This window comes from Gallinula chloropus (assembly GCF_964237585.1).
Source record: "Gallinula chloropus genome assembly, chromosome: 7".
NCBI classification, from domain to species: domain Eukaryota; kingdom Metazoa; phylum Chordata; class Aves; order Gruiformes; family Rallidae; genus Gallinula; species Gallinula chloropus.
Window position 1 is genome coordinate 2,837,419 of NC_140092.1, and position 17,641 is coordinate 2,855,059.

General features: G+C 41.2%; 1 protein-coding gene across 1 annotated transcript in view; it reads left to right on the top strand.

Annotated features, from left to right (window-relative positions):
- PPP2R2C (protein phosphatase 2 regulatory subunit Bgamma) overlaps nucleotides 1-17,641 on the top strand; it is a gene marked incomplete at both ends in the record, with an annotated part of 168,405 nt that overhangs the window by 103,907 nt on the left and 46,857 nt on the right. Inside the window, 2 exon segments of the mRNA XM_084266931.1 lie at nucleotides 15,407-15,504; nucleotides 16,116-16,281. Of these exon segments, the coding sequence (XP_084123057.1) occupies nucleotides 15,407-15,504; nucleotides 16,116-16,281 (264 nt within the window).

Here is a 17,641-nt window from a genome sequence, read left to right on the forward strand (position 1 = left end):
TCTAGCCATTTTCTGCAGTTGACCATCACTATTCCCATCTGCTCTTGTATGAAACCCCACATACCTTCTAAGCATCTTCTGAGATAAGACGTGTCTAGATATCAATAAATGAGACAAGAAAACCTTCAATCCATTCAAACAACAGTTTTTGTTTGTCTGATTGGGTTGATTGTTTGGAGGTTTTTTTTACACTGGTATATTTTGTATTTGTATATTTCTATTTTCCTCTGGTAATTTACGTCTTTCCACATTATTTTGGTTGCCTTAATTCTCTGCACTGAGGTATTAAATAGTGCCCAGTTGCAATATTCCTAGTGGCTATTGTTGCTTCCTACTCTTGCTGTTATTTCCGGATGTTTGTTTTTCTACCTAAATAGGAAAAGAATTGTTTAGAACAAGAAATGAGCCAATTTTCTGTTCTTGCCTCGTGTGCACGTATCTTTACTCATTCAAGTAATCCTGGTCATTGGAGAGTATATCTGGAGGGTATTCACCTAAAAAAATTACATAAAGCAAGCCCCTGCTTGAACCTCACATGTGGTTAATCATTGCTTTGTTAGGCTTGACTTGTAATAATATACTCTCATCCTTGCAGTTGTTTTAATCATCCTTAAGTTCAGTATTGTGCAAATCACACATTGAGGTTTGCTCCCAATTTCCTTGTCAGAACAGTTTCTGTCTCCCCTTTTAAAGCAAATTTCCACACACTAGTTCAGATCCCTTAGATCAAGAATATACACATTTACAAAGATTAGAATTGATTTTTTTGGCCCTGTTTTTAATACTTTGCACTGTAAACGACATCCCAGTGGAGAATAATAATCATACAGATGTTTGAAAGCTCCTTCCTGCCGAGTATGGGAATTGAAGTCTATAAAGTGTCATCAGACTGCATGTTGTTTCTAATTAGTATAAGGCAGTTTCTCTTAGCTTTGTATAGTTTTCTGGCCTCTTCCCTTCATTATTTTACCAGCTGGTACGTAAATCTTGTCAGTTACTCAAAAAACAGATGAAAACCATGAGATTTGTCTGGCTGGTTCACAGTGTCTGTCTTTCCTTTATCAAAAATACTGATTTTTATATGATGCTGACTTTCTGAAGCTGTTGGTAAGCTTTTAGCTCTGACTGACCAGGCTACTTAGCTACTTTCTTGACAGACTTATTTCTCCTGATGACATGAGATCATTAGTGCAGCAATAAAGTCTTTGCTCATAATAGAGCCTTTATGATAATGATTCTCATTTGTCTGTTTTCTGAAAAAGGAACTTTTTTGGTGACTCCTTGATGGTTGAATGTTTACAGCAGTCAGTTTCTCAGGGTATACTTGGAACAATCAACACTGTGATGGAAGTGGACAGAGAAAAGCATATATTTTATTGAAAGGAGCTCAAAAATATGTGGAAAATCACTGGGAAAAGAACCTTTACTGCCTGTTTCAGCTTCCCTCTGTGTGTGTGTCCTCTGATACAGCCCAAAGAACTTACTGAGGGTTGGATCATGCCTCCAAAACTGTACCTCCCTTTAGTTTACCCTAAAGTGGTGCCCCTGCATTTCCTCATGCGTTTCTGCAAGCTCTTTTTGCCTTAAATAACCTGGGAGTTTATAAAACTTTAGAAGAGAGAGGTAAAGAATTTGCAGGCCTTGGCTGCTTTCTTCAGGCATCCATTCTAAGCATGGATGACCAAAATAAGAGCAGGCTGCCTTTGGGATAAGAGTCTGGGGCAGGACTTAGGATGTTTGGGGGTTTTTTTAAGATGAAATTTGTATTTCTCTCTTACATGTGGTGAATGCCTCATCTGAATATTCAGGTAGCACATCCAAAATTTATTGTGCTGCGTTGCTTTACGCAATTTCTTGTTGGTTCCAGTGGAAAGACCCTCCAATAATGTAGAAGTCTGCTTTTTCCTTGGAAATTGAGAAGGTTCAAGAACACCTACATGAGCAGCTAAGAGGCAATAATTTTTTGAGCTGATGTGTTTTCTAAGGCACCAGACCAAGATATAGAAGGGTGGTTTTGATCCTCCCTGAGTGACAGCATCCTGGTAGTACGATAATGGTGATTGCTTGACACTAGATCATCCAGTTGGTGCAAAGCATGTGTAGAAGCCTCTTTGTGCTCCTTGTACAAGCTCATAGGAGGCCATTAAACAAAAAACATCATGTACTGAGCTGAGATGATGTTCCTAGCAAAGTGCATTGACGTGTTGCTTTCTGAAGTAAAAACTTACTTGCTGCTTTTCGGCATCACTTAGGGATAACAACATGAGATAAAAATATTGTTGCAGTGAGCCAGTTTTCTCCAGGTTGAAGAAATGGTGTCTGGGTCTGCATTTGTCCCCTTTGCTGCAGTGCCAGGTCTGATGGCAACAGCAAGCTGGTGCCAGGCCTGGGGAACACAATGTCTCTGTACTCAACCAGCCTTTGGCAAATTTTCCAGCACCTACTCTGTATTCTGACTTGGGTAAAACTTTCCCCTTATCACGGTCCTTTGAACAACTAACCAGTGTGCTTCTGTACTGCTTTGCCTCGGAGAAACCTGTCAACACCTTTCCATTCTGTCTTTAATGGATATGTCAGCATTGCTTAATGGAGGATGCTGAAAAGGTGTGTTTTGTAGTTAGCTCTGAACGTGGCAGTGTGTCCCGACAGCAGCGATGTCTCAGGCACAGCGTTGCGCTGAGGTGGCTGCACTGGCTCTGCTGCCAGTTCAGTCAGTGCTGGCTCAGAAGCTCCTCTGCAGTGCTCTGCTGCAGTGCATAAATACACTGTCACGCTGACAAACGTTCAGAAGCATCTCGACCACTTAGCCATCATTTATAAAGCAGAGGGATTAAAATAGACTCGAGGCTTCCTTTGGCCTCATGGCTCAGACCTGCTGTACTGCAGCAAAGGCCACTCTGCTTCTAGAGAGCAGCAATAATTACCATTAGCATAGATTGTAAGGCACAGCTTCACGGATGTTGGGAGGGGGTTGGAAGCCTTGAACTCCTTAGATGTCTAAATGTTATCTGTGTGGGCTGCGAATTCACAGCTCTTGAACTCTGTGGTTCAGGGAGACGTGGCCTTGGGGAGCTGCCTGCAGATTCATGAGCCATCCACACGCGCTTTGAAGCCCCCCCTGATCTGGGGAGGCTCCAAAGAAAATTCCTCTAGCTCTGCCTTTGTAGAGGAAACAGAAATCTGACCTCCTGATATTTGTTTTTCCAGGCTATTTTGTTTTTAACTTCTCAGCATTAGTGGTATGCTGGCAGCAGCTATATTTTGCATTTAACCTTTTGATGAAGGAAGAATGTTTGTGCCTGGTGTTAAAACGTGATAGGCTTGAAGCTTTGAAGCCCAGCTCCTGTGGTGAGCACACTGGGAACGGTCTGAGTTCCCACTTGCATTACTGTATTATTGGACTGGAAAGGGCTTTCAGGGCTCTTTTATGTAATTACTGAGTTACCCATGTTGCTGCTGCATTCTTCAGAGTGGGAAAAATTCTGAAATGGTCTGACTGGCAGACAGTTGCTGTTTTAGACACTGTCTGTAGCATTTGTAATATATGCTGATTTAGTCCTGTTATGTAATCGATGCCGTTTGGGAATATCCCAAAACAGGAATGCTTATTTCCTGAGGCTGTTAAAAGTCTTTGAAGTTTCTTTATCAGACACGGGCTGGGAAGAGGTGCATTGATTTTTAATGTCTTCTGTTCTTTAAGTAATTTTAAAAAATGAGTCATTATAGAAATATGATGGGCTTAAACTTGAGGGCAGATACATTTCATTGGGATTTGTACTCCAGCAATATAGAAGTCAGTCTTTCAGGGACAGAAATTCCTGATACAATAGGATGATTTTGCATGATCTTTATTTTAAGCACATGACTAATGCCGTCTTTCCTCACATTTATTAAGCTGGATGCATGTATATATACAGAGAGAGAAGTGTATATATGTATATATATAGTATCATAGAATATCCTGAGTTGGAAGGGACGCATAAGGGTCATCAAGTCCAACTCCTGGCACCATACAGGCCCAGCCAGGTCAGAGCAGGTGACTGAGTGCATTGTCCAGATGCTTCTTGAACTGTGACCACTTCCCTGGGGAGCCTGTTCCAGTCCCTGACCACCCCTCAGTAAAGAACCTCTTCCTAGTATGTAGCCTGGACCTCCCCTGTTGCAGCTTCATACCATTCCCTCAGGTTCTATCACTGGTTGCCAGAGAGATCAGATTGACCCCTGCCCCTTTGCTCCCCCCATCAGGAAGCCATAGGACACAATGAGGTCTCCCCTCAGCTTCCTCCTCTCCAGGCTGAACAAACCAAGGGACTTCAGCCTCTCCTCATGGGACTTCAGCCTCTCCTCATAAGACTTCCCCTCCAGACCCTTCACCATCCTCGCTGCCCTCCTCTGGACACTCTCCAGTAGCTTAGTGTCCCTCTTGTCCTGTGGCACCCAAAACTACACACAGTACTCAAGGTGAGACTGCACCAGAACAGTGTAGAGTGGGACAGTCACCTCTGTGGACTGGTTGGCAGTGCTGTGCTTGATGCATACCCATATACATTTTTATATATACATGTATATAAAAAAAAAGACATTGGCCTTTCATGAACAAAATGGTATGAGATGAGTTTTAAGGCAATGTAGAGTTGTGTATGCTCATATCAAACCATAAAGCAGTAGGGTTTATAGTTTAAGATAGTGAAGCTGATACAGAACAGTTGTCCTGTTCATTTTTAGACCAGCTTAGGAGCAGCCTTTGGTGTTCCATCAGTAGCAGCAACCCATGTTAACACCAAAGAAATGTGATGTTTGTGGTCTTGGCATCATTACATCAACTTGTTGAAGAGATTTTGATGCAAACAAGGGTTAATCACATGATCTTTGGTTTCATTTACATGCTTAAACCAGCCATGCTACCTGGGTAATTCTGAAAGGTCACAAACACAGATTTCAAAGGATGCTTAGGCTGGGTCTAATATATTATGGTGTGTGTGATCTTCATCAAAGAAGTATTAGGCACTCCCAGAAGTCCCACAGTTACATGATCTTGTGACACACCCAGAGGCAAATCAGAGTTGTCAGCTGAATTGCCTTTGGAGCCTGCCAAGCAAACAGATGCTGATGTTAGATGAGTATCTACAGGGCTTGGCACAGAGCTCCCCTGACAGCCATCGAGCCCTGTGTATGACCTTAGCTTGCTGGTCTGCTGCTGGGAGCCACAGAGGAGATGTCCAGTGATGTTTAAGTTAGTGCTGTATGTTCCTCATGATATCTGGATATAGTTTATTTGGATCCTGTGGTCAAAGTGGCTGATCAGTAGCTTTGAACACTGCCATCTACCCTTGTGTGTCAAGACTGAGAAAAGCAAATGCAGTTTGTTGTCCTGGTGCTAGTTCTTCAGGCTCCAGAGCCCCCTGTACTCTGAGAAACCTCAGCTTTGCCAGTTGTAGCAGAAAACCCTAATATAATTTGACATAGCAGAGCATGAGTGTTGCTGGTCTCCGTGCAACACCGATTCCTGTGAGTTGCAGTCCCTAAGTACATCTGCCTGAGGAAACTCTATGTTTGGGAGTGCTGGGATCAGGTGGCATGGAGGGGCCAGTGCCTGTGAGGGTGACGTTTTGTGCATGCTACCTGTTGAGAAATGACCCCAGCTGGTGATAACCTCTAAGCCAGGCCAAAGTGGTGTTTTGGGGGATAGCAACTTATCACAGCCAAAAGCCCATCAAGGTTCCCTTCTAGTAATTTAGCAGTGTGATTTGCAGCACTGCAAAGCCCAAGAACATCCTGGAGCCCTCCTTCGTTTGCCAGCACCAGTGTGGTGCTTGTGTCTCAGTTTTCCTCACCATCACTCAGTGCTTGAAGACTCTGGCTGTAGCCCAGCTCCTTGCTCCAGCCCTTCATGACTGTTAGGATTTATATCCCCCTGCTTCACCCAAACGCCTGCTCACTGGGGCTTTTTCTTCCTTGGCACATGGTATTGTGAGCCTTTGTTTGTTAGGGCTCCATCACTATATTCATTTAACAGCACTCCTGCTCATCTGAACTGAATGCAGGAACATTTAAGTCTCTAGACAAGTGATTAAGAGCTTTATTAAATAGAAATGTTTTGCTAAACCACAGCCTGGATTATCTGCTCCTGAGTTTGTGTATAATCAAAACTGCTCCTCTGATCTTGGATAAAAACTCTGGAGGGTCTGTTTCATTTTCTTCCTGTGTGTGAAACGGGAATGCTGACGTTTCCTTACTGACTTCCTTGGGTTGCTGGGGAGTTTAATGCCAGGAAAGCGCTTTGAACATGAGAACCACTGTGACAGTTACCAAGAGCTTTCCTTCTGGAATTTAATTGCTCCTTTAAGGGAATAAAAAACCCAACCCACCCAAAACAACAACAACAAACCCTCCAACTAAACAAAAAAAGAATTTCAGAAGCAGCTGGCAGTGAAATTCTGTTAAAGTTTGTACGTAATACATAGGAAATCACATCCCTGTTGAGTCTTGTTATTCAGGCTTGTATTTGAAATTTTGGGTGACTTCTCTTTAGTCTGATATGCTTTCAATCAATTATTTTCCTTTAAAATTCTAAAAAACGGGTGAGGTTTCTTGGTGCCTGGTTTATATTTATCTTGGCGTTTGCTCGCTGTAGATCACTGCAGTCATTCTGCACAAACATAATCCCTTCTGACGGGGGGGGGAAAATTAGTATATTGTAATAATTTGCAGGCTTTCCATTTTTGGCATTTGCTTGCTCCAAAAGGAGGGATGAGGTTCAAGGTCTGCCTGTGCTCTCCCTGAAACCCCGTTGCCTAGCATTTTTAACACTTGGCAGCACCATTCCTAATCTGTCTGTTGCTGGCAGCCGGGCTGTGCGGCTCCTCGCTGGGAAGTAACATGGAGCTGAGCAGAAGCTCCCAGCTCAGGCAGGCTTCCTTCTGTGAGTATCAGTTTAAATCCTGCTCTGGAAATTGTAAATACATAATGTGATGCCCACGGTGATTTTTTTTTTAATATATTTTTTTTTTCCTTTTTGCCCTTTGGTGTTGGTAAGAGGGAAGGACTGGCACCTTTCCTAATGGCACTCATATTGCAAAGTGGAGTGTTTCAAGCCTGTTGCTGAATCCTTAGATGACTGCTTTATCTGACAGTAACCACAGGAAGAAAGAAAGAAATGTAATTATTTTCCTTTTTATTTCCTCCAGAAATCTCAGAAGAGTAAATTACTAGTGTGTGTTACACAGTGTAAGCTGTGAAGAAGCTGTTAGGAGATGTGAAGTTTAGAAGCTTTCTGAGCACACTTTTGTGCTAAAATAGAGATCAATCTGCAGTGTTTTCTCAGTTTTAGGTGTTTATAAGAATATCTGTGAGCACTGAACAGCTTAGAATCGCCAAAGGTGAAAGGCTGTCTGGTGAGTTTTCCAATTTGCTCAGGTTGGAGAGGATGGAGGGATCAGCACATCCCAAGCTTGGCTGCTTTGGACATCCCTGGTGGCTGAGGTACCTGCTGGAAGCAGGGCTGGAGTCAGCCCCCACGTTGCCTGTCAGTGTCCAAGGGCAAACTGCCAGTCTCCCAGCACTCAGAGCCTGCTGGTTTCTGCAGGGGATGGAGTATTGCTGTTTGGGAGCACCTAAATATGTATTAAAAGAAATGTAGCGAGCTTTTTATTGGTCCACAGAGCATTTCAGATTATGAAAGCACAAGCAGCGCACTCAGTGACTTCAGCAAGGATAACAGTAACGCTAATTAGGTGTTCTGTAGGACTAACTGAAGTTTTGCCATGTCTTGCTGATCTAAGCAGGTCACCTTGAACATGAAGAAGCTGAAGTGCATGTAAACTGCAGCCAGAAATTTTGAGAAATGTGGCCTCATTTTCAGCTACACCACATCTAACAAATGTTCCTTGACCTTATTTACTACCAAAGTAGTGGGAAAATGTCTATGTACCTTAGTGGGCAGAAGGTCAGGTCTCTTGGATGTCTTTTCCTGGAGGCCTTGTTCTCTATAGGAGGGATCTGGGTGCCAGAACCTCTGAAATAATGTCCCTGAGCTTTTAATTTAGGAATAAAAGTGTGTGTGGGGTCACTTTATGAAAAATGGAATCTCAGAGACTTGTATTGAGTATGAAGTGTTTTTAGCACAGAGCACAGAACCCAGATAATCTATTTTACATATTTGTCCTGTAGGCAATTTTTTTTCCACACTGACTGTGCTCCAATAATTGGGTGTCATTTCCTGGTTTTCTAATTTGAGAAATACAGCTAGAAATTAGCATGTGATTAAAAAGCTGTGGAAAACATTTGCTAAGCTCCTAAAATAAATGCATACAAAAATATTGGAGAAAAACCTCAGCTCTATTAAAGCTCAGGGCTAGAAACAGCAAATCACAGTGGTCACAGGTGCTCACAAGAGGGGGTGCAAAGAGGGATTTGCTTTTTAGTTTCTGGTTCAAGTAGGTTCTTTTGTTGACTGAGCACTGAACTTACATCAAACATTCTGAATGGGAAGGTGCTTTCCTTGGTCCCTGCGGATGTGTGGACCTGTGAAACTCAGCTGTGTTGTGATGGTGTCATGATCAGCCAGGGCTGATGCAGGCCACCGAGGTGTGTGTATGTAGCATTTCTAAAATCCAAGTGTTAAAGATTGCAAATAGAAAAAAAAGGGAAAGATTTGTTCATTGCTTGCCAGGAGTTGAGGTTAGGAAATTTGTTATTTCCCTGTTTTGTTTGTTTGTTTGTTTGTTTTAACAATTATTTACTACCATCCCCAGCTGAAGTGTTCTTGTTTCAAGCAGCTTTTCAAGAGCTGTTCAGTATTTAACCCTGTGGCTTTGGATTTTTGCATCAGGAAGAGCCTGTTACACTGAGGAAGAAAGGTGATATTTAGCCATATAAACTTCATAGCTCTTGCTTGACAGGATTAAATAGGGGTGTTTAGGGCTGTTTGGATTTTGCCCTTGATATATTTGTCCTTGCTAGCAACGAAGCTAGGCAAGGTATCAGTTAGGGAAACAACTGCATGAAGGGTAGTGGACACACATTTTGTTCTGTTATTGATTGATCACCTTTTTTCACTCATCCCTGAAGCACTCACACTATTAGCATCTATGCACACAGTTTGCTTTGGCCAAAATCAGCTTCCTGTTTTGTTCAGCATTGCCTGGACATAACGTGGAGCAAACTCTGTCTTGCAGCACAGATTCAATCATGTTTTAAAGCCATAACAAACGAGGAAAAAAAAACACATTGGCAGATTTGCCAGGGTGATGATAATCCCGGGGCAGATGGCAGATAGATCCTTCATTTCAAACGAAGTTTTTATCTTCTGCTGTGGCATTTCCTTGTGCTCTTTCATGCTCTCTTAAGTGCACACAGAGATAAACAAAACGTCTTGGTCTTCAGTAGAGTAGAGTTGGCTTTCTGGTGTGTTAGCTTTTAGTGTGAAGTTTCTGACCCAGCCAAGGTGGAGACTGTGATGTATGAGATTTTGCATTGTGTTTAACTTGGATTCTGAGGAGTGGTTTCGGGTGTCACAGTCCCTGGATCCAAGATGGTGAATAACACTGCTGTGATTCAGAACATATCTCTGTTACAGCGTCTGCTGTTTCAAGTAGGAAATTCTTCTGCCATCACAGATATCTCTGATGGCGACTTCAGAAAAGGAGGATTCATCTAACCCTCAGACCTTTAAGGCTGTGCTTACCTTGTTTCCTGTCAGCAGGAGGAAACCTTCAAAACTTCAGCCTAAAAAAACCCCCAAAGGGCAGCAGGTTCTTTCTTTCCATTTGTTTTTTTTCCCTTTTTTTTTTCCCCCAAATCTAAACTAAACTCTGACAACACAGCTCACTGTAACAGCCTTCCCTTCACATGAGATACAGTGATACCGCTCCTCTTTAATCTGCCATTTGTCCTTTTGTTTTATAGCTCTTTGTTGCCAGCTTCTTTGTTGTTCTTTCCAGATTATGCTCCTCGGGGACTTTTGTATCAGTATGCCTGAACATTGCTTGCAGCCATGCCAGATTGTGCTGTGATCTTATTGGATTTCACAAGCCAAGGGTTAGGCCAGGTCAGACCTTGGTTGAAATAAGGGGACTACAAGATTGCCTGCTTGCCACTGGGACAGGCACAACAGAAACCTGACCTAGATGCTGATTCAGTCAGCCCAAGCTGACGGTGTTGGCATGCTGATTGTGGTGGGTAGGATAGAAAGGAGAAGTTCTGACCTGGTCTGGCTAGAAAGATATGACAGTTTTGGTTAGTTTTTTTAATAGGAAATTACTGATGTTAATTCTGGTGTTCTGGCCCATTCCAAATCATCTAATTCTCTGCAAGGATTACAGTGCAATTCCAGAGAATATCATATTCTGGCATTTTCTTTCCCCTGTACTGTTATGTGATGTTTGCCCTTAAAAGTTGCTGCTGCTGTCCGAAAAGATGCGTTTTTGAGCTAGTTGAAAGAGTTCTGAAATTTTCCTTGCTTTCCTGTTTTTCTGCAGCTAAATAAAGTACCCCAGGGCCTTTGAATGAAAGGCCTCAGAAAGGTAGAAATTACCAGTAAAAGTAACACAGCAAATTACAGTTGAGCTTTTCTCAGAGCTGCTTGACGTTTCTGACCAAAAGCTGTATGAAGAAGGAGGTGTGTTCAGACTTTGCTTCACTGAGTGCATAGAAGGTAGAAAATGGTATGTAATTGTGCTGGAATGCCCCCAAATGATGCAAATTTACTACTTAGGTAAGACTTTTGTAAGTATCATAAAAGTGTTTGGACCTGCTGGTGTTATGTGAGAAAAATCTATTTAAAAACTCTTAAAATAAACCTGTAAAAGGCTAGAAAGTGAACATTGAAAACAATGCGATGGTGTGAAATATAGGCCAGAAATTTGGGCTGCATGTACCAACCTTTGTTTGACTGTACCTCACACTGTGCCTGAGGGAGGGCTGCTGGAGCACTCATTGCTTGTACCCGTGCTGGAACATAGTCATGAAGTGGAGGGAAAAGCAGTACAATCAGCTCGAGATATCGTTATGTGCACAGATGTACATTGATACATCTATTAGAAGAGCTGAATGTATCTAGCTAAGCAGCAGCTGTTGGGTAAAACATGAAGCACATTGAAAGAGTGTAAATTGTGGAGCTGCAGAGGAATTAGTTCATGAGGTACAAAAGGACAAGGTGACCAGGAGTCAGTGAATGAAATACTTCGTATTGGATCAGGAAAAGCTTCCTGTCAGTTTAAGCTGTAATGTGATGTCTCTCTGAATATGTAAAATTAGTGTGGGGAACTAAGGCTGTAATGCAAAGTACCTGCTGGAACAATTTGCTGTGGTGGGGTGTGGAACAGATGATCAGGTGTATGTCGCCCTGGAGTATTTTCATCTTGTGAAGGTTTTCAGTTTGCTTTTCTCAGTCAGCCTCTGTATTTGGAGGGGTCAAATTGTGCTTTTTTACCTGAGTGAAAACATTGAGCATCCTGAGTTTTAAATCCAAGTTTACCTACGTTTCTGCAGAGATAAAAATGGGGAATTTAAAAATGGACTAGGAAGATTAATGTTGGATAAAAGTTGGGATTTGCAGTCTGATTGGAAATACTTGCCCGTTGGCACTGATGATACCCGTAATTGTTCTTAATAGGTAAATTATCTCTGTCTCTGATAATCCTAATCGTTAGTGCAAAGCGTGGCACTGCCAGCAGAGATATGGAAGGTGCAGTGCAGAAGAAGGCTGGAAGGAGTCTTTCATCTCTGCCATCCCTTGCCAGGGGCTTACTGTACATGCAAATTCATCAGCTCTTCCATTGTGGAGTCCTTATATATTCCGGAGAGGATGAAATCTGGTAGTTAATTGCTCTGTATGCTCAGAGGGCCGTTATCCAGTGGAAAAATCTGCAGGATGGGACTGTAGCTGCTGGTGTTGCTACAGCATTGATAAATATGTAGGGGAATGTTCTGCAGAAGGGTACAAAGAGCTTTGTTGATTGATTCTGTTCCTGCCTCCTCTGTCTTAGGAGGACCTAGCCTGTCTAATCTTATAAAAACAGCATGACTAATATTCACCTGCTGAACAGCTTTTTTTTTTTCCTTGGCTGTTGTTTTCAGCTGTTATTTACAGGATCAATAAAAGTGATTTTCCAATTCAAGGATAATTTTTACCAACAAGCTGCATAGCCTCTGAGGGTCCAATATTGGATCTGCTCTTTTTCAGAACAAGTTAATTTAAAAATGAGAGGTAGTTTCCAGTTCAGAATTAGTTTTTCTAATAGAAAGGAGGGATATGTGTGAAAGAAACACCTTGGGGGGGCAGGGAAGAGAATTTTTGCCTCAAGAATCTCCTACAGATACTTCACGTTTTACTTACTTTTCTTTAAACAATAATAATTTAATGGCACACAATACTTTAATGACAAATACATTATAACAACAAAATGCAAAATGTTTTTATTTCTTAGGCACTGTTTGCCCTTAGTGAAGTCATGTTGGCTGTGACTGGCCGCCTCCTTATTTTCTGTGTTCCTGAGCATAGTTTCTAGAAGGATTTGTTCCACGATCTTGCCAGGCATAGAGCTGAGACATGACTGATCTGTAGCTCCCCAGGTCCTTCTTTTTCCCCTTTTAAAAAGTAGGGGTTATGTTTCCTCTTTTCCTGTCAATGGGAACAACACAACACTGACACAGCTTCTCAAATATGATGGAGAGTGGCTTAGCAACTTCACAGAATCATGGAATCATAGAATGGTCTGGGTTGGAAGGGACCCCAAGGATCACAGAGCTCCAACCCCCTGCCACAGGCAGGGACACCAACCTCCAGGCCTGGAGCTACACAAGGCTGCCCAGGGCCCCATCCAACCTGGCCTTGAACACCCCCAGGGATGGGGCACCCACCCCCTTTCTGGGCAGCCTGTTCCAGCCCCTCATCACTCTCTCTGTAAAAAACATCCCCCTAATATCTAATCTAAACCTTCCTTCCTTAGTTTTAATCCATCCCCCTTGTCCTGCCAGTGTCTACCCTTTTAAAAAGCTGCTTCCCTCCTGTTTCTCTGCTCCCTTCAGGGACTGGAAGGCTGCAATGAGGTCCCCCCACAGCTTTCTCTTCTCCAGGCTGAACCAGCCCAGCTCCCTCGGCCTCTCTTTGTGGGGGAGGTGACTTCATCTGCCAGTTCCCTCAGGACCAGCACATGCATATCATTAGGTCCCATGAAGGTGTGCACCTTCAGGGTCCTTAGATGGTACAGAGATTCCTTATAGATAAAGAACCCGACGTTTTCTTACAGTGGGCAGTTCATCCTTCCCCCAGTGCCTGCCTCTATTCACACATACACACACCTGCAATGCCACTCACATGCACAAATACTTATTTTAATAGATAATAATTCCTCCTCTTTGCATTTGCCCTTCTCCCCCATTGCATCCTTAAGGTAGGAATCTCTCTTCTAACTGGATTTTCAGTATGAGATTTCTGCAGTTCTACGTGTATGTTTGGGGTAAGATAGAGCTTTAATTTTATAAAACTTAGTAAAACTTAGTAAAACCTTAATTAGAGATACAGCTTTAAATTAATAAAATCATGCAGGGAGCGTTTTATAAACAGGAGCCCACACCTGCTCTTAGAATGAATTGTGCAAAGTAAGGACAAAATAGCCAAGAAATATTTTCCCCTGGAAACTACAAAAGAACTTCACATGTCAGAAAAGTTGATTTGTTTTTTAGGCTTAAAATAATACACAAGGTTTCTTGGGTTTATTACCTGTAGAATGCACAACCTGTGAGTGTCCAAATAAAACCCAATGCTATTAACTTTGTGAAACTTTGAGTTTAGGCCCAAAATATACTAAGTCATGTTCCTTTTTTTCTCAAAGTCTGCACATCCATGGAATTTATTCTGTAAAATACAGAGCTATGTACATGCTTCATGATTCCCTCTTCCTCCTTTATATATGTAGTGTGTGGAGGAAAATAAAAGAGGAAAGGTTTTGTTGGGGATTTTTAGACAGGAGAACAACTTGATGGTGAAGACTTCTTTAAAAAAAGGTATTTTTCTTTACTGATTAGGGTAAAGTTTTACTTTTTAGCTGGTGAATTTTTTATAACCTTGTGGTAAGAATCTGGCTTTTGGATGACTGCATTGCTGATGACAGCTACTGGCAATAGAGGCTTTCTAATACTCAAATGCTAGTTTATTGAAAGAATAATAGGAACAGATGTTTTCAATTCATAAAATGTATCAAGTAAATGGTACATCCACTTGTTATTTCAATTCCTTTGAAATTTGGTGAACTCATTTGGGGCTAGGTTTTCAAAAGGGCTTAGCCCACTGTCGTCTCATTGTTCTCAGTATAAACTGATGGATGATGAATGTGTTTGAAAACCACAGCTTTTTATGCCTAAAGGGGAGCTGCAAACTACTGACATTTCTAAAAATCTGGCCCATGCTTCTGCTGAGTGAATACTGATCATTATAGAGGATTCATATGTGCAATCTCTGAGTAATACCCTGCGTTTGTCTGTGATTGTATATATGATGGCTTCTTAATTTACTATTGCACTAGGCATTTTAATTTAAATTATGCTAATAGTGTAGGATTAACTGTGGATTATGATTCTAGCATTTACTGTCATAAAGAAGAAGAACCAGTTCTCTTGCTCTTACGGTCTTTTCCTCCCTTCTCATCCTGATGTGTAGTAATTTGTACTCAAGACTGGCCTCAGGTTTTGATGAGGTTTCTTGTTTAAGCTGATGCAATTGCTTAGGGAAAGGGAATTGTTGAAAATTAGGAAAAGGAGAGTCTGGGATCTTTTTATCTTCTGATGACACATTTTTTACTGTGCTGAAATGATTAACTGAAAATGATTTGGATGGACTTTTGCCAGCATTGCATAGTGAGCAGTTCTGATTTTTCCTTCATTCCTCTATGCTAGGACAGGCTACGTGTATTTTGCTTTTGCACTCTTGGCTCAAATGCATATTTGAAAAAACCCTAGTGCTGGGGGGTTATATTCAAGCCCTCATAAAGGCTAAGGAGTAAATAATACATGAAACAGGACTGAGATGTTCTGTTGGTTGTTGCTAGAGGAAATAGCAGGAGGCCAGTGCTGTTGCTATCTCCAGTGCTGAAAAAAGCTTTGTAGCAGCCTGACATTGCTCTTCTTGAAGCATAACCTCTCCAGAGATCTCCTCCACTCCCAAACTGCAGATATGCTGGAAACAGAGATTTGCCTCGTTACGTTTGCACTTGTTCCGTTGTGTAGCCCCCTCAGACTGTGATGGCATGCGGCCTGTTTGCATTAGTGACTTGCTCTTGAGTTCATCTGTATTCCTTCAAATCCCTCATTTGTTGCATTTCTTTGTGGAGCCTTGATATTTCGAATGGCCTTGTCTTCTTGTAGCAGTCTAAAATGTACCTTTTTTTCTTTCTCTTTTTCCCTCCAGCTGATATTATTTCCACAGTTGAGTTCAACCACACTGGAGAACTGCTGGCTACTGGTGACAAGGGGGGTCGGGTTGTTATATTCCAAAGGGAACCTGAGGTATGTGACCTACCAAATGTAGTCCATCATAGCTTGCTAAAAACAGGCTTTGTTTGTAATACTTGAATTGGTTCTGTCTGAAATCATGTTTATAAACTCAAGACTCGGTGAAACAGGATGTCACTTCTTTGGTGAGGAAGTGTGAGAGAGCAAGGATCTTTCATTGGGATGTTTGCTGTCCCAAACAAAACTGCTTCCAAGCTCCAAAATTTTAAGACAAGAAAAAAAGGAGGTTGTTTTTAGGTTTATTTTCTACATTGTTTAAATAGCTTTTGCCTGTTTGATGGAACCATTCCATTTAAAACAATGCCTTTGCTGTGATACCTTTATGTTTAATTTTTAAATTTGGTCCATCTGCAGTATCTTGAGTAGAAAGGTTTCCTGAATAATTGACATTGCTTCAAAACCTCATTTTATTACATGCTGTTTCAATCCTTACAGGAAATTTAATTCCTGTAGAAACAAATCTATCAATATCGTGTTTTAAATGAGAAATTAAATTACTCTTTCAATATTTTTATATTTATAAGGCTGCTTATACACCTTTCCTAAGAAATGGAGAAATATTGCCCTCATAAACCACACATTTTTGTTGTTCTTATTCCCCATAGAGTAAAAATGAGCCTTACAATCAGGGGGAGTACAATGTTTACAGCACTTTCCAGAGCCATGAACCTGAATTTGATTATTTGAAGAGCTTGGAGATAGAAGAAAAAATAAACAAGATCAAGTGGTTACCACAGCAAAATGCAGCTCACTCACTTTTATCAACAAATGGTAAGATAGATGAGAGTATATGGGCCGTATCAGCATTTTGCTCTTGTGCATTTTAGTGCTCACTGTATATATTTGTTCACTTTAATCTACTGTTTTAGTGATTTCCTCTGTCAGAGTTTACCAAGACTGTCATTCTGACTCTGATATCTGTTATTTATGCATTTTATTCATAGTCAGGGGGTTTTTCCTATTGACTCCCCATAGACATTTAGAGAGCTATCCATTTTTGCTGTTAACATGCAGTGCTAGCCTGAAATAAATTCTGACAAAGGCATCGCTGTGTTTCACTGGGGGATTTAGAATTTTGTCTGCTGCATTTGTCATAACTTTTATTCTTTGTGGATGTGTAAATGAATGTAGGTGAAGAGAGATGAATTTCTTTTTCTTTTCATTCATTATCATCAGAATGGTTTATTTGAGTTCCAAAGAGTGACACAAATCTTTGGAAGGCAGTATGAATGATAATGGTGTGTTGATACTGACTCATCTTTCTAACATGCTTAAGGCCTATTGATTAAAAAAACCCCAAGTATTATTGCTAAGAGGGGAAATGCAGATGTGACATAGGAGGAAGAAACTGAATGGAGTTTAAATTGCACAGGCGTCATTTAGGAAGCATTTGGACACCCACGACCTTTATTACTGCTGCTGATGCATGAGGCAAAAATGCCCAATTTTAAATCTTAGATGCCATTGTTATCAAAAAGGAATTTTTCTTGTAAAAGTTTGAGCTTAGTTGGGAATCACTGATAGAAAAGTAGTGTAGTCCCACCTTTGGGAATTGACGCTTTAGGGCAAAGTGATTACTTCTAGTTAAAATTTATAGGAATTGGTAATATTTACATTGATTCACAGCAAGTAGCAAATTATTTTATGCTTCATAGTCTGCTTTCCTTGAAGCTGTCTTTTGATTTTCGGGGGGGCAGAGTTGCAATATTTGAAATGAAACATACTTCTTATAGCTGGGTGATTTGTGGTAATTGAATGATTAGTCAGCAAATTGTGAAGTTTGGGAATTTATTTCTGCACTTCTCCCTTGGTCAAAATAGCCCTTCTACTTCAGGTAACTTTATCTAAGAATCATTTCTTCCAAGTGCATGATACAAAACTGGATCATTAAAAGTGAACCCCTCTCTTATCATTTTAAAGTTTGGTTTTGGAAACACTGAGGTATACAGATGAGTCCTCAGGCTGCTTTTAGGGTTAATGTAATAGATGTTTATATCAGTTTTCTGGTTGATGTTTATATGGGATGGGAGAAAGGAGGAAATATTCAGTCATAGTGTTGCTATGGGTTCACCCAGTCACAGTCACAGCCAAAACTGAGCAAGCCTAGGAAGTGGCAAAATACTTTGGCTTC